Here is a 14,038-nt window from a genome sequence, read left to right as displayed (position 1 = left end):
CTCCAACATCCAATGCCTTAAATCGCAACGAAATCCAGAGAAGTCCTACTCTCGTAGACAGACAGACCATAGTTTTGGCAAGGAGAAACTTGCAGAAACACGCCAGTTTGTCAGTCAGTCAGTGAGTCAGTCATGCTTGCCAGGGATAGCAGTTGCAGTAGCAGCTAAGCATAGCACAATAGCAGCAGTTTCATCATCACAATTCACACACCGCCGGTAGTGGCGTGCAAGGAAATCAAAGCCATCTCATCAGAGAGACAGAGAGTGGGTTCCAGGACAGTTAGGAGGAGGCAGGCCAAACCGGTTGCCGGAGTTGGGTTGGCGTCCCTGTCTCACGGGGTGGGTGAATGGTTGGTGAGACGCTAACATCTTGAACCTCATCGTCTTTGGTGGAAAGTAGGTCTCCAAGTAAGACTTTAGGCAATCTATTTGCGATGATTTTCAGTTTTGTAAATAATAGAAAAGATCCTAAGTACCATGAAGCCTTAGTAAACCATATGCAGTTTATTTTTCTTGTCAGGTCACCATTCTGTTCGCTTAATCATTTCTGTGGCTTATAAGCCGGCTGATGTTGTTTTGTTGTGAGAGAAAAATACTGTATCATGACTGATAAGTCTGGCTGATATGACCAAGCGAACATGTGAAAATTGATGGCGGAGTTTAAGTCCGTGAATGAAAGTTCACCAACCAGCAGTCTGAGTCTCGAGTCTGAGATATGTTTGCACTTGCAGTGTCACTTAACCTTAACATGTATGATGCTGATATATGAGTGTCATAGCACTTTCTGTGGTGCAGTGGCGGTACAATTTCTTTATTCTGTGTAAAATGTATACATGTACAAAAGATAGAATCAAGACAACGTATCTTTTTCTTTTTACAACAACAATATGGCAACACGAGAACACACACACGTACGTTGATCCTTAATTTGATGAATGAATCCATTGTGACAATTCTTTTTCCATGAAAAACCAGTGGCAACAATGTGGGTTCATGGCAGGCTTAATGATAACTGATACAGATACAATAATCCTTGTCGTTCATGCATGCATGCATGGATGGATGTGGATCAGGAGGCCTGCACGCCGGCGTCGAGGATGCGGGGGATGGACCTGATCTGCAGGGCGGGGCTGATGGAAAGCAGGCCCACGAAGCTCTCCGGCGGCACCCGCATCCCGCCGACGTTGATGCACTCCAGCCGCCGGCACTTGTTCACCAGCGCCACCAGCCCGGCCTCCGTCACGTGGCGGCAGCTCCACAGGATGATGCTCTGCACATGCATGCATGGAAATAAATAAAAGCAACCATGCAAGCAGGTCAACGACTCCACCCAGATCTGAAATTTGTAGCATTATGTGAATGTATTTGACCAAGCTCATGATTGTGCTGGCAGCAGCAACGAATTGTAGTAGTAGTTTTGACGAAGCCTTGTTTCCTACTACAGCGTGCCATGCTGGGCAGGAGCAGAAGATCAGAAAGAGTTTTGACTAGTCCCTGCGCGACGCACCACGGCACCAGAATGTGGAGAAAGCCACTGGTGACATCACGTGGCTGTGGAGGTACGACAGATTACATGGGCTACGCCTCAGACGGCCCAGCCCATAAGATAAAGTTTTACGGGACACTAGTATGTTCGGCGTCTCTCGTAAGACATCAGAAAGATATTCTGAAGATACTACGAGATCTGTTAGGATACGTATAATTCCATGATTCATGTAATCTGTTATTAATTTCTAGTTATCTCTCAGATCTAACCGACTTGTAATCCCACCCCCGAACTATATAAGGTAGGCAGAGACCCCCTCCAAACTCACGCAATATCATATGATAGCCAATACAATCCAACAGGCCACAGGAGTAGGGTATTACGTCATACTGACAGTCTGAACTTGTCTCTATTGCCTTCTTGTTCTTGATTACACGCATCTCTACCGATCAATCTACCTTTGTGGGATACCCCTCAGAGAACTGCCGACGATATTCTGTCAACAGTGGCACGGGGCGAGCAGGTGTTCGGATCTTTTGCTCTTCTTGCCTTCTTGTCCTTTCCCAGCTTTATGCGGTGGAAAAAGTCCACATTACCTTCCTCAACTTTCGCGAAGGTCCGTTTTTTCTCTTTGAACTCTAAAACTGGGCAAAACACCTCCTCAACTTTTAAAACTGTTCATCTTACCTCCCTGACACGGTTATAAGCGGTCTTGAAGGCGGTTTTATCTTTATCTTTTTTATTTATTTTGGTAGAATCTTTAAAAAATCATAGTAAATCACAGAAAAATCATAAAATGGAAAATCCAATTTTATTGGACTCCACATGAGTAGATCGTGAACATATAATATGGTATGCTTTAGTATAAAGTTTTTGTTGTAGCTTTAGATCTATGCCTTTTTGTAATTAAATGGAATAATTCATAGCTGCAGTTTCTATCGTCCAATTATGGTAAAATTTTTATGGTGGACTAATTATTGTATGCTTAAACTATAGCAAAAATAGCATACTCATTGGATCATGTATAACTTAGTTATAGATTTTATTTAGGTTTATTATTGTTAAATATAAATAAATCTATAACTACCCAATACATGATCCAATGAGTATGAAAATTTTACTATAGTTTAAGCATATAATAATTAGCACACCATAAAAATTTTATTACAATTGAACCATAGAAATTGCAGCTATAAATTATTCTAATTAATTACAGAAAAGTATAGATCTAAAGTCACAGCACAAACTTTATTATATGTTCACTGTGTAGATCTCCTCACGTGGAGTCCAACAAAATTGGATTTTCTATTTTATGATTTTTCTATGATTTACTATGATTTTTTAAAAAAATCAGTCAAAATAAATAAAAAAGACAAAAGACAAAACCACCTTCAAAATTGCTTATAACAGGGACATGGAGTTAAGATGAACGGTTTTAAAAGTTGAGGGAGGTGTTTTGCCCGGTTTTGAAGTTCAGGGAGGAAAAACAGACTTTCGCGAAAGTTGAGAGAGGTAATGTGGACTTTTTCCTTTTGCGGCATAATAGGAAAAAAAAAAGGAATATGAGTGTTTTTCTGTCTCAAAACAGGATCCTGCCAAAACGGATAGGACAATGCCACTCCTGGAATGAGTTTAGACTTTATGCGGCACAATTTAAGCCAGTATGTAGTGCCTTCGTGTTTTTATCCTGTGTAGACAAGCAGCGTCTGATAAAATTGTGTTAGTTTGTTTGCATTTTATTACACATAGTCATCTTTTATATATAGTTATATGTTTTATTAGAAGTCTCATTTCTATTAAAGGTAGAGAATCTGAAAATTTTTATTTTTGTGTGCCATCAACTTATGTAAATCTGCATTGTCTAATACAAAAAAAAATTGGTGTAATAGCTAATGCTACATTGTCATTGCTTTGAGCACACCGCAAGATTATATAAGAGTCTGCAATAAAACATGGATAAACTATGGCCCCGTTCGGCTGACAGAATTTTGGCTAAAACTGACTGAAAAACACTGTTCCGGCTGAATTGTTGTGAGAGAAAAATACTGTTCCGGCTGAAAAAAAAATCGAACAAACCGAATATGGGTAAGCCGAACAAAGCCATAGGCTAATGCAGACAACCAATCAAACACTAGACCTACAAATACGAAAATGGTCGGACAAAAAGAAACAATGGAACGGGTTTAATCCTGTCCGCTGTCGTCCCACCATGGCTGCATCTGCGCTCCTTCAGGTTATTTTGATCAAACTGGTAACTGAATTTTGGGACTTTTGTCCTAACTAGCAACTGAATTTTGATTTAGTGAATCTTTTGTTCTTGACCTAACTAGCAATTGAATTTGAGCCACTGGATCTTTTATTCTCCAAAACAAGGATTCAGGAATCAGCATGGCAGCCAACATAACTCCAGTCAACACCCTATCGGACTGTTCGCTTGCTCGTAAACGATCGTAAATTTTCAGTCAGGAACAGTGTTTTTCTCTCACACCAAATCAGCCAGCAGTAAATAATCCACGATACGATACGGCCTGGCTGTCAAAGCTAACTGAACCCCCACAACCGCAAAGCATTAGAGAAACCCTGTTACTCGCAGCCTACATTTATGTGCTGTGGCAGCCAGGGATGGTACGAAAGGCACCGTGCAGGACAAAGAGCAGCATGGCGGTCGTGCTCGTGCCTGCAGATCCTGACCAGAAAAAATCTCAATGCAGTATCTAGCAGCATCGATCACCTCGATCTGCATGACTGCACGACAAGTATCTGCCCAGCTGATGGCCCCCCGGACCTAAGTTTAATGGCTCGCTGTTCTATGACAGGACCATCAGACCAAGTCTCCATTGATTTGTTCCACGTTTTTCTTTCATCATTATTCATTAACCGACTTATTTCAAAGTACCGTAAGAATGTCATGGCAACAAACACAGCTGTTAAGATCAACTTGTCTTTCTTGAACACGCAAGAGAATTGTGTTTCATTGCATCGAAGAAGTCAGCTCAAATTAGCACTGCAACTGAAAGCTAACGAAACACAGAACACAGCCTAGCGAACCTTACTTTCGCCTCTAAATGGCCTGAGTTTTAGGCACATTTTTAAAAACAAATCAGGCAAAAAAAAAAACTTTCGATTATATTAAAAAGAAGAACCTAGACCGGGAAATACAATGGAGCAACGATAACCCGCAAAGGTAAAAAAAACACGAAAGCTAACAACTGTAAACAACTATCTATTGGCCCAGAGTTTTAGGCACAAAATGGTCCAGGCCTCTATTCATGCATCTCCTCTGTATCTAGGAATCTATCTTCGTCAAAGAGATGTAACTAACAGTACAGCGATGGTATATTCCTGTATCTCTTTAAGGATAACAGATCAGACCTAACCACTCTGATACTGAACCTCATTTTTTGCTAAAGCTGTGGTGTTCTGAATTCTGAGAACAACCACAGAGAGAGAGAACGAAAGCATCACGTCTGCTAATGCAGTTACTGTGTGCACATCCAGTTTGCTTGAACAATTAGAAAAAGAACTCTCAATTGCTACCTAGCATCATTTATCACCTATATACATGATAAGTCATAACCAATCTACCCCTGCTCATGGACCACGAACATAATATAAATGCAGCAATGTTCTGTGATAGGCCCAACAAACCAAGTGTCTACATTTTTTCCACGTTTTCCTCTTCTTCATTAACTAGTTAAACTCAAAGTACCATAAGAATGTCATAATTGAAATATCTTCAAACAACAGGTTTGGACTGTTCCTAAACCCATTTTTCATGTGGTGTTTTTGTCAGTTTTTGTTGTTTGCATAAACATGTGATCTTGCATTAACTGAAGTACTTGGGATTCAGGGAAAAAAAGCAGAGAGAGAGAGTCACACCTGACGCCGTGTTTAGTTGGTGCCCAACTTCCAAAAAGTTGCTACAGTACCTGTCACATCGAATGTTTGCGGCTCGTGCATGGAGCATTAAATGTAGACGAAAAGAAAAACTAATTGCACAGTTTGGTGGGAAATTGCGAGACGAACGTTTTAAGCCTAATTAGTCAATGTTTGGACACTATTTGCCAAATAAAAACGAAGATGCTACAGTAGCCCCAAAATCCAAATTTTGCGAACTAAACAAGGGCTCAGATTTGTGCAGCTGTTTGCAACTGCATACAGGGATTCATCTGTGATAAATGTTCCACCAATGTTCAGGTGCTGCAGAGAATAAGCCCTTGAAACCTGTAGGGAGATTTGACAAAACCACAATTGTTAATTTGTTAAGATGGCAGTTAGGATTAACAATCCTGTTTGGTTGATGGTTTCTGCGGCTGATAAGCTGGCTGAAGCTAATTTGTTGTGAGAGAAAAACATTGTACCATGACTGATAAGCCAGGCTGATAAGACCGACAACTTTTGTCTTGCAGATGAGATGTGTGGATAATTCTAACATGTCATTCAGAAAGTCTAATAGACTAATACACAGGTACACGGCAAAGAAAAAAGCTAAGAAAACACGAAGGTAAGTTATAATGGCAGCTAACGCCTCAAAGGACACGCTTAGTGGTGTGGATCAAATTGTCAACAAACGTTCTTCTCACGGATAAAGAGGCAAGTTCATGAAAAGCACAATATGTTTAATCTAAAAATATTGGCAAACATGCATCATTCTGAAAGCAACAACCTTATAGTCTAATCCACGGATACGTGATCAAGGGGGGGGAAATGAATAAAACTATCCGCAGATGAGGAGAAAGCAAAGCAAGACAAGTTATGCAATTGTAAAGTGGCAACTTTTTCTGCAGCACAAGTCAGCATCCAATCAAGTAACATACGAATCTCTCCGCATATTCAATGTCCAAAATTTTTTCGCTTTCGTACACTTGAAAAAATCATGACAACTAAAATAGCCGAAACATTTCCGTTCAATTTTCATCATTTTTTTTAGAAGCGGGTGGAGCAAAGCTATTGACTTCTTCATCACTTTAATAATCTGAAAAAATAGTGAAAAGGCGGCATCTACAAGCTAATCGGAAGCTTCCCGTTCTCACCAGATGAACCACGCCCTTGTCGGTGATGCCGGCCAATCCCCAGAGCGATATGGACGTCAGGTTGGCGACGCAATCCGCGGACGAAATCTTGATCAAGCCTTCGTCGGTAATATGGCAGCCCCAGCAGCTTCGTGAACTCCAAGAACAGGGAGACAGCGTTAGGAAGAAATAAAGGATTGACCGACGAAGCTGCTGGTGAACTCACATGTCGAGGTCGCGGAGGTTGACGGCGGCGTGGATGAGGCGCGCGGCGGTGTCGTTGCCGGTGCGCTGGCCCGCGAAGCTCAGCCGCCGCCGCGACGCCAGCACCCGCTCGACGGCCCAGCGCCACCTCCGGCTCACTCCCCCAGCCCTGACGACGGCACGGCAAAACAACAGAGCAGAGGGAATCTGATCCACATGACAACATGTACTAGTACAGAACAGCAGAAAGATGAGGAGGCGGGCGCGGCCGTCGTGCGTACATGGACAGGTCGCGGAAGGGCGACAGGAGGGAGAGGATGTGCGCGAGGAGGTCGACGGGGAGACGCTCGATGTCCGCCTCCGCGGCGGCGGCGCCGTCGCCGTCGCCGTCGTGCTGGCGCTGCTTGTCCAGGTCCATCTCCTCCGGTCCTCCCTAGCTCGCCGCGCGGGGGGAGCTGGGAAAGGCGCGGCGCGGACGGCTTCTTGTAGGCGTCAGCCGTCAGGTCGCCACCGTGGCGCCACCGTCACGTGACACCGATGCGTGCAGCGCGACGCGAACGCGACACGAGTGGACGCGGGCGCGGCGCGGGAATTCGGCTGCGCGGGGGCGCGAGGGTGAGCCGATCATGTGGACTGTTTAGCGTGAGTGTCTTGATGTAAAGTAAGACACTCAAGAGACAAATGACAGCGGAAACTTATTTCTTTTGTTGATCCACGGTTGTACATATACATATATATATATATATATATATATATATATACATGTGAAAGGACGTTTATGAAAGGGTATCTTGTAAAAGAGCGGTTGATCACTGATAAAGTGAATCATAACACTCCCCCTTATCAATAGTGTTGTCCATCACTTAGATCAATATATTGAATAATTTCTCAAAAACCCTGTGGGAAAAATACGGAGAAATATATTGTAATTATATGTCTTTGATATCTTCTCAAAAACCCCTGCGGGTAAAACAGAAGATATGATATGTATATGTCTAAGATACCCCTATATAAAAACCCCGGTGAGAAAAATAAGAGATATGACATATAAACTTGTATTGATATTGCCTCGCTAAAAACCTTCTATGAGAAATCTATGTGAGAAAAAACTCATAGAGGAAAAGAGTACAATATGATGCTTTGAACAGGTTATAGCTTCAAGAGAAGTCTCCCCCTAAACTCTCAAAGTCATCGCATACCGATCTCAATAATACATTGTAAAATGTGAAAATTGGTAGGGACTTTGTGAATAAATCTCGTGGAGTTATCACTTGATTTAGTTTGCAAGGTGTTTATCTCCTCACTTTCGTGAGAATAACACATTTATATAAGGCAATATAGTGATATTGCTCATATATAACCTGTTTACATCGATCCAAGCAACACAAGTTGCATTTAGCTTGTTCGCTTTTTTGTTTCAGCAAGGTGAAAGTGCATCTAGCTCTTTAGTGGGTTTTGGATGATTGAATGACAACGTGATTAAAGGACTAACCCGTTTGCTAAGTGTGGACAGGTAATAGGTTATCTCACAGGTACTTAATGAAAGCCAAAATGATGTGTTGTTGTGTAAACAATCTAGTTCAAGCATAAGACAACAATGCAAATAGAATTCATGCAAAGGCTTATTTATTGTGGGATTTCTATGTTCTATGTGAAAGCAAGCTTGTAAGAATTAATTAATGAGACATAAGGGATTGCATATGGATTGGTCTCATATTTGAAGCTTGCTAAATTGAAATGAAAAAGATAACAATACAAGAATAGATGATTCAACACAAGATGTGACTTGATAGCTTGAGATGGTGAAGATAGCAAGGAAAGGCTTCGAGGTACTAAGCAAGGGTGAAGGGCAAGCGACGGCTTGGCGGCCGAAGAACCTAGCTAGGGTGAAGAAGGAAGTACTTGCATTTAGTTGAGGTACTAATCAAGCTATGATGGCCACGTTTATGTGGAGGATCAAATCACTATTGGAGTGTTTGATGGAAGTGACTTGATATATTTTGGAGTTATTCATATTTGATGAATGGAATCAAGTCACGTGCTCAAGATGGCTATGCTAAAGTGTAAAGATCAATATCAACATGTTGGCACCCTTATTTGGTGAAGATTGAAAGAGACGGCATCAATTCAAAATAGATCAACTCAAGTGGTATAAATTAATTTTTCCCTTTATCTTGAGTTTAATAGGTATGTCGTACTATTAAGAGGGATGCATCATGTTGATAGATAATGTTTCATAAAGTGCTCAAGCCAACCCATGTGAGTTTTGAGTATTTGAGCGACAAAAGAGCCTAACTTTAATTTTACTGGTTTGGCAATACCGGACGTGTCCGGTATTTACCCAGCAGTGGTAAAATCATTGTTCTCGCGTTGGTTCGTCGGGAGTTCTGGCAAGGGTCGAGGGTTCCGACGTCTCGCACTTTAACTATCTTGGAGGGTTCACTGTCCTGGTCATACCGGACGTGTCTGGTATGCATGACCAGAGGACAACGGCTAGTTTTCAAAGGCCTTGAGGGTCGGGAGTTCCGGTATTCATCGGGAGTTCCGGCACCTCACATTGTCACTGTAACTTAGTTACCATTGGGGCAGTGTAAGTCATACCGGACGTGTTCGGTATGGCAACGGCTATAAAACGGCTAGTTTTTTTAAGGGGGCTATAAATACCCCCAAGCCTCTACCTTTGGAGGCTGCTAATTCTGCTGATACACAAACACACATTTTTTAGCCTTGCCAACTCTCCCAACCCTCTCTTAGTGAGTGATTGATCAAATTTGTCAAATCAAATTATGGGTTGAGTGAAATTCAAAAAGAGAACAATCCAACCACTTGAGCACTTGTGCATATTGTCAATCTCGTGATTTGCATTTATTACTCTTGGACTCTTTGGTCCTAGACGGTTAGGCGTCGCCGGAGAGCACCCGAGAGATTGTGGTGTGCCTCGGAAAGTTTGTAACTGTCGATTCCGCCACCTCGGAATCATCTAGTGGAAGGAGAAAAAGGAGTTTGAAAAGACTCTGGCTAGAGTGACCTTCGTGGTACCCTCTAGGGCTGACCTTCACTGGGTCGCCCGCAGCCCCCTCAACGGAGAGTAGGACTCGAACGAGTCTGAACTTTGGTAAAACAAATATCGTGTCTCAATTTGCATTTTATTCGATATTTGTGTTGCTCTAACTCTTGTGCAGGTTCTCTGTGTTTACTGTCATCTCGAGTAGGTACCTGCAGTTTGGTTTGAAGATAAAAATCGAAAGGAGCAAGTTTGGGGCTGCTCTGCAGAAATCGTGTATACCGGACACGTTCAGTATACCTACTAGACACGTCCGGTATTAGAGCTCAGTGCTGAATTTATTTGATCCTTGTGCTAATCGTTTGTGATGTAGGATTGTGGCTCCTAGATTTATTTAGTATCTTTTACATACTTTGTGGCTCACTTGTGAGGGGTGGTATTACTTCTATTTTGGAAACTCCCTTTACTAATTGTTTCTGCATTTAAAGGTGTTAATTTTTAGAAACTCCTATTCACCCCCCCCTCTAGACAGCATCCTAGGTCCTTTTAATTGGTATCAGAGCGAGGTTCTCACCTAAAGCTTCACCGCCGTGAGAAAAGGATATCGACATCTATCGAGTTGGAGCCGGTGCTTCTCCAAAATGATGGTTCAAACTTTCTAACTGGGTCAATACATGTACTCAATGCTTTTAGAGATATTAGTCCTCTTGTTGAGCATATTATGGATGAAAGCATACCTCTTTCTATAGTTGATTGGAGCAACTACAAAAATTTGTCAAAAGAGGAAGAGATATGCATGCAACTCAATACTCAAGCTATTAATATTATTTTGAGTACATTGAGTGTAGAGGTTCAAGATGAGGCAATCTTCAATGGACAACCACCTCTAGAGAGTGCTCATCTCATTTAGACTAGACCTTTTGATTTATATGGAAAATCTAAATATGATGATGCATTTGAGATCGAGTCAATGGAAAGTATGTCCATTGTGTCTTCATGCAGCGAAGAAGCCTCACAAGACCTCAAGAGTGCCGAGCCAGAGCAAGAAGTGCAAGCAGCACATGACCTGTTGTCTGCCTGCATGTACCGGACGTGTCCGGTATGGCCGAGGCAGCAGACCAGCAAGCAGCTGTTTGCAATGATGCTCAAGCCCGGTGGTGACCAAGTGATGAGTCAACCTCAGTATCTCATGATACTCATCACTTGTGTCTCATAGCCAAGAAAAGCAAGAAAAAGAGTAACAAGAAAGATCAAGAAAAGGAGAAAGCACAAGTAGATGATCAAGATGAGAGTGATGTTGAAGTTGAAGACAACTACAACCTTGATCATCTCAACCGCAAAGACAAGTTCATCATCATGAAGATAGTTGAAAAGAATGATGAGCTTGAAGAAGAGATTGAGAAGCAAGAGCAATCACTTCAAAAGCAAGAATTGTTTCTCATCTCCAAGATGGAAGAACTAAAGGCTCTAAGTGAAAGGTATGAAAAATTATCAATTGAGCATGCTTTAGTTACTAACTCCTCTTCTAGTGTTTCACAACTAGAGAAGGAAAACTTTGAGCTCAAGGCAAGGCTAGATGAGCTATCAAGCAAGTATAATGTGCTACAAGCAAACTATGTTCATCTAAAGTGCTCTCATGAGGAAGTAGTAGAATCAAGCTTCATGCTTGAGGTAGCTCATGAGGTTATGATCACCTCGGTAAAATTTTCTCAACCTCTTACATATTCACTCACTAGTACACCATCTCAATTAAATATTTCTTGTACTAATGAGTGTGCTCCTCAAGCAAGCCAATCTTCGATTGAGCTAAATCTTATAGAAAACATAGAACTCAAAGAAGAAGTGCAAAGATTAAAGAAAGATGTGATTCGGTTGAAGGATAAGGAGAAAGCACAACCTTCTCAAGATAACTGTGATAACTTGGTGAAGAAGCTTGAGAAGGGTTCAAACCTTGCTTCCTCCAAAGCCCAACAAAAGAATCACATCTCAAGCAAGGCCAACACAACCAAGAGCAAGAAACATGAAAAAAGGATGTGCTATGGTTGTAGATTGTATGGACATGAGTGAGCTATGTGTCCACATAAGAGTTGGGCTGACAAGGTTGAAGCTACCAATCAAAAGGCTTCTACCAAGGAGGCCAAGCAAATGAAGAGTGATGGACAAAGTGCTTGTCTCATGAGCAAGAAATTGAGGCATCCTACCAAGAAATGCCCAATGTACAAAGAGGCAAGAAAGGAAGCCCAAGTTGCAACAAGAAGATGCTATGGATGCAATAAGATGGGCCATAAGGTTGATAGATGTCCATACAAGCAAAACAAGCATAGAGCAAACAAAGGCCGCATATGCTATGCTTATAGAAGAAAGGGGCATCTAAGCTATGAATGCCCAAATGGTAACTCACCTAAGCCGAACATATTTGTTTATAATGATATGCTTAGGAAAACCACAAATGGAGTTAGCATTAGCAAGGTGATGTGTTCACCACAAACTAGTGCTAAAGTTATTTGGGTGCCTAAGCACTTGTTGACTAACTCAAAAGGACCCAATAAGAGTTAGGTACAAAAGTGTGCTTAGGTTAATGATGTAGGTACTTGGTGATGATATGAAGGCATCCGGGTGGTTGAGCAAGCAATTTGACAATATTCACTCAATCTATCAACCAATTCTTATTATAATCCCTTGTATGGTTGACCCGAAGATAATTCAATGAACATATCATATATTTCATCATCACCATTGGTAACAAGTACCTAAACTTTTTAGGATAGCCACTTTGTTCGTTTCGTGTTCTATAGTTCACAAATAGGTACATTTGTGAAATAATGAAAGTGGCTAATTAGATTCAATTAAAAAGAATTTTACTTTGCCATATGATACTTTTAACGGCTCTCTAGTAAACCAATTCATGTGTTGAGGTGCAAGTTTACAATAAATACTAGAGCTAAACGAAGAATTACAAGCAGCGAATTAATTGGTTCTGTCCTGAACCTATCGGACGTGTCTGGTATTACTATCGGACGTGTCCGGTATGGCTAGGGACAAAAAGAAAGTGTTTCTGTTCTGTGTATTCCGGACGTGTCCGGTATACCTACCGGACGTGTCCGGTATTGCAGGAACCAGAACACTAATAAGATTACAACTGAGTCTTTGATCCATATATTTTCATATATCCTTAATTTACTCAGAAGCTTGTGGTTTACCAAAACTAAGTGGATTCTGAGCATATCTTAAACTCAAATTTAAATATGGCAAATTATTTGGTTGTGATTCAAAATAGAAAATTGACTCCCAAATCCTTAATAGAATAAAGTGCTAGATAAAAGTCATTCAAATCACTTAAAGCACTTATTTAGGGGGAGCTAAATTTCTATTTTGCACTATGGACTAACAAATTTATCTAGCATTCTTTGTAGTCCTTTGCATGAAAATGTATCTAGCATGATTATTTGGTAATTAAGGACAACATAAAGATCATCATGCTATGTATCTTCTTAGTGGTATTCTTGTGGGCTCAAGGCAAAGGTATGTATTTACATACATGCATTGTAAGTGCATCTAAGGCCCTTTATATGTTAGAATGTGCATTTGTGTGACATAGGAGAGATGTTTTTCAAAACCCATAACTAGCATGTGTAGGTGGTGTGAATTTGAAAAACTATTTGAATCTTAGTCTTTGTGACCTAGCCTTGTCATGTGATGATTATAGCTCTCCTTAATTGTTTGGTTGGCTAATCACACATGACATGGCTTTCTTAAGTCCACAATCTACTATGTCTCACTCTATCTCTCTCAAGCAAGTAAAATCTTGTATATGCCAAATATTTGGAAAAAGGATAAATCATTTCATGGCATTGGATAAGAAAAGTGATGACACTCAGCTTGGATCAAGATTATATACTTTTTTGGACTGTGAAATAACAGGAAAGGGGATTGGAAGAGAGAAAACATCTTTTGGAATAATTTGGGCTAGCCCGCGTATACCAGACATGTCCGGTATGAGCGGGACTATAAAACTCGACGTACCCATTCGGCCAAAATAGATTTGTCTCTTGCCAACCTACCCACCCGATGCCATCCTTCCTCACCTAGGGCGACCGAGGATTTCACCAAGGAAAGAGAGAGAGGGAGGTTGCATTGGAGAAGGCTTGCATCAAGATTGAAGGCCTAGGGTTTTGGATTTCACGTTGATCTCTCGTCTCTTCTCTCAAGGTACCCTAATCGTGGACCTCGTCCGATCTACATGGTCAATGCTTGGTTTTGAAATTCCTTTGGTAAATATGTTGCATTGGTGATATAGAAGCAATGCCCAAAGTTTGGTAGTGATCCGTGATG

General features: G+C 41.3%; 1 protein-coding gene across 3 annotated transcripts; it reads right to left on the bottom strand.

The window, feature by feature from the left end:
* Positions 1–766: 766 nt before the first annotated feature.
* On the bottom strand, positions 767–7,191 carry LOC136520745 (F-box protein At5g67140-like). Of its 3 annotated transcripts, XM_066514397.1 has the most exons (5): positions 6,984–7,191; positions 6,725–6,871; positions 6,520–6,655; positions 5,603–5,710; positions 767–1,270 (listed from the first exon to the last, which is right to left on the bottom strand). In XM_066514397.1, exons 1-5 carry the CDS (start codon positions 7,118–7,120, stop codon positions 1,070–1,072), a joined length of 729 nt encoding a protein of 242 aa, XP_066370494.1. In that variant the 5' UTR covers positions 7,121–7,191; the 3' UTR covers positions 767–1,069. The 3 variants fall into 3 exon arrangements, with proteins under 3 accessions (XP_066370494.1, XP_066370492.1, XP_066370493.1); XM_066514395.1 differs by lacking the exon at positions 5,603–5,710 and having other exon boundaries at positions 6,984–7,171; XM_066514396.1 differs by lacking the exon at positions 5,603–5,710 and having other exon boundaries at positions 6,520–6,646; positions 6,984–7,171.
* Between the last annotated feature and the right edge of the window lie 6,847 nt (positions 7,192–14,038).

Source organism: Miscanthus floridulus, chromosome 18, assembly GCF_019320115.1.
Source record: "Miscanthus floridulus cultivar M001 chromosome 18, ASM1932011v1, whole genome shotgun sequence".
NCBI classification, from domain to species: domain Eukaryota; kingdom Viridiplantae; phylum Streptophyta; class Magnoliopsida; order Poales; family Poaceae; genus Miscanthus; species Miscanthus floridulus.
This window is presented reverse-complemented; position numbering and strand designations above follow the sequence as displayed.

Coding starts and splice junctions, on each gene's coding strand:
- LOC136520745 (XM_066514397.1), bottom strand. CDS start 7,120: ATGGACCTGGACAAGCAGCGCCAGCACGACGGCGACGGCGACGGCGCC. Junction 6,872..6,983: donor CCCTTCCGCGACCTGTCCAT/GTACGCACGACG, acceptor TGCCGTCGTCAG/GGCTGGGGGAGTGAGCCGGA. Junction 5,711..6,519: donor ACAAGGGCGTGGTTCATCTG/GTGAGAACGGGA, acceptor ATCTCCCTACAG/GTTTCAAGGGCTTATTCTCT.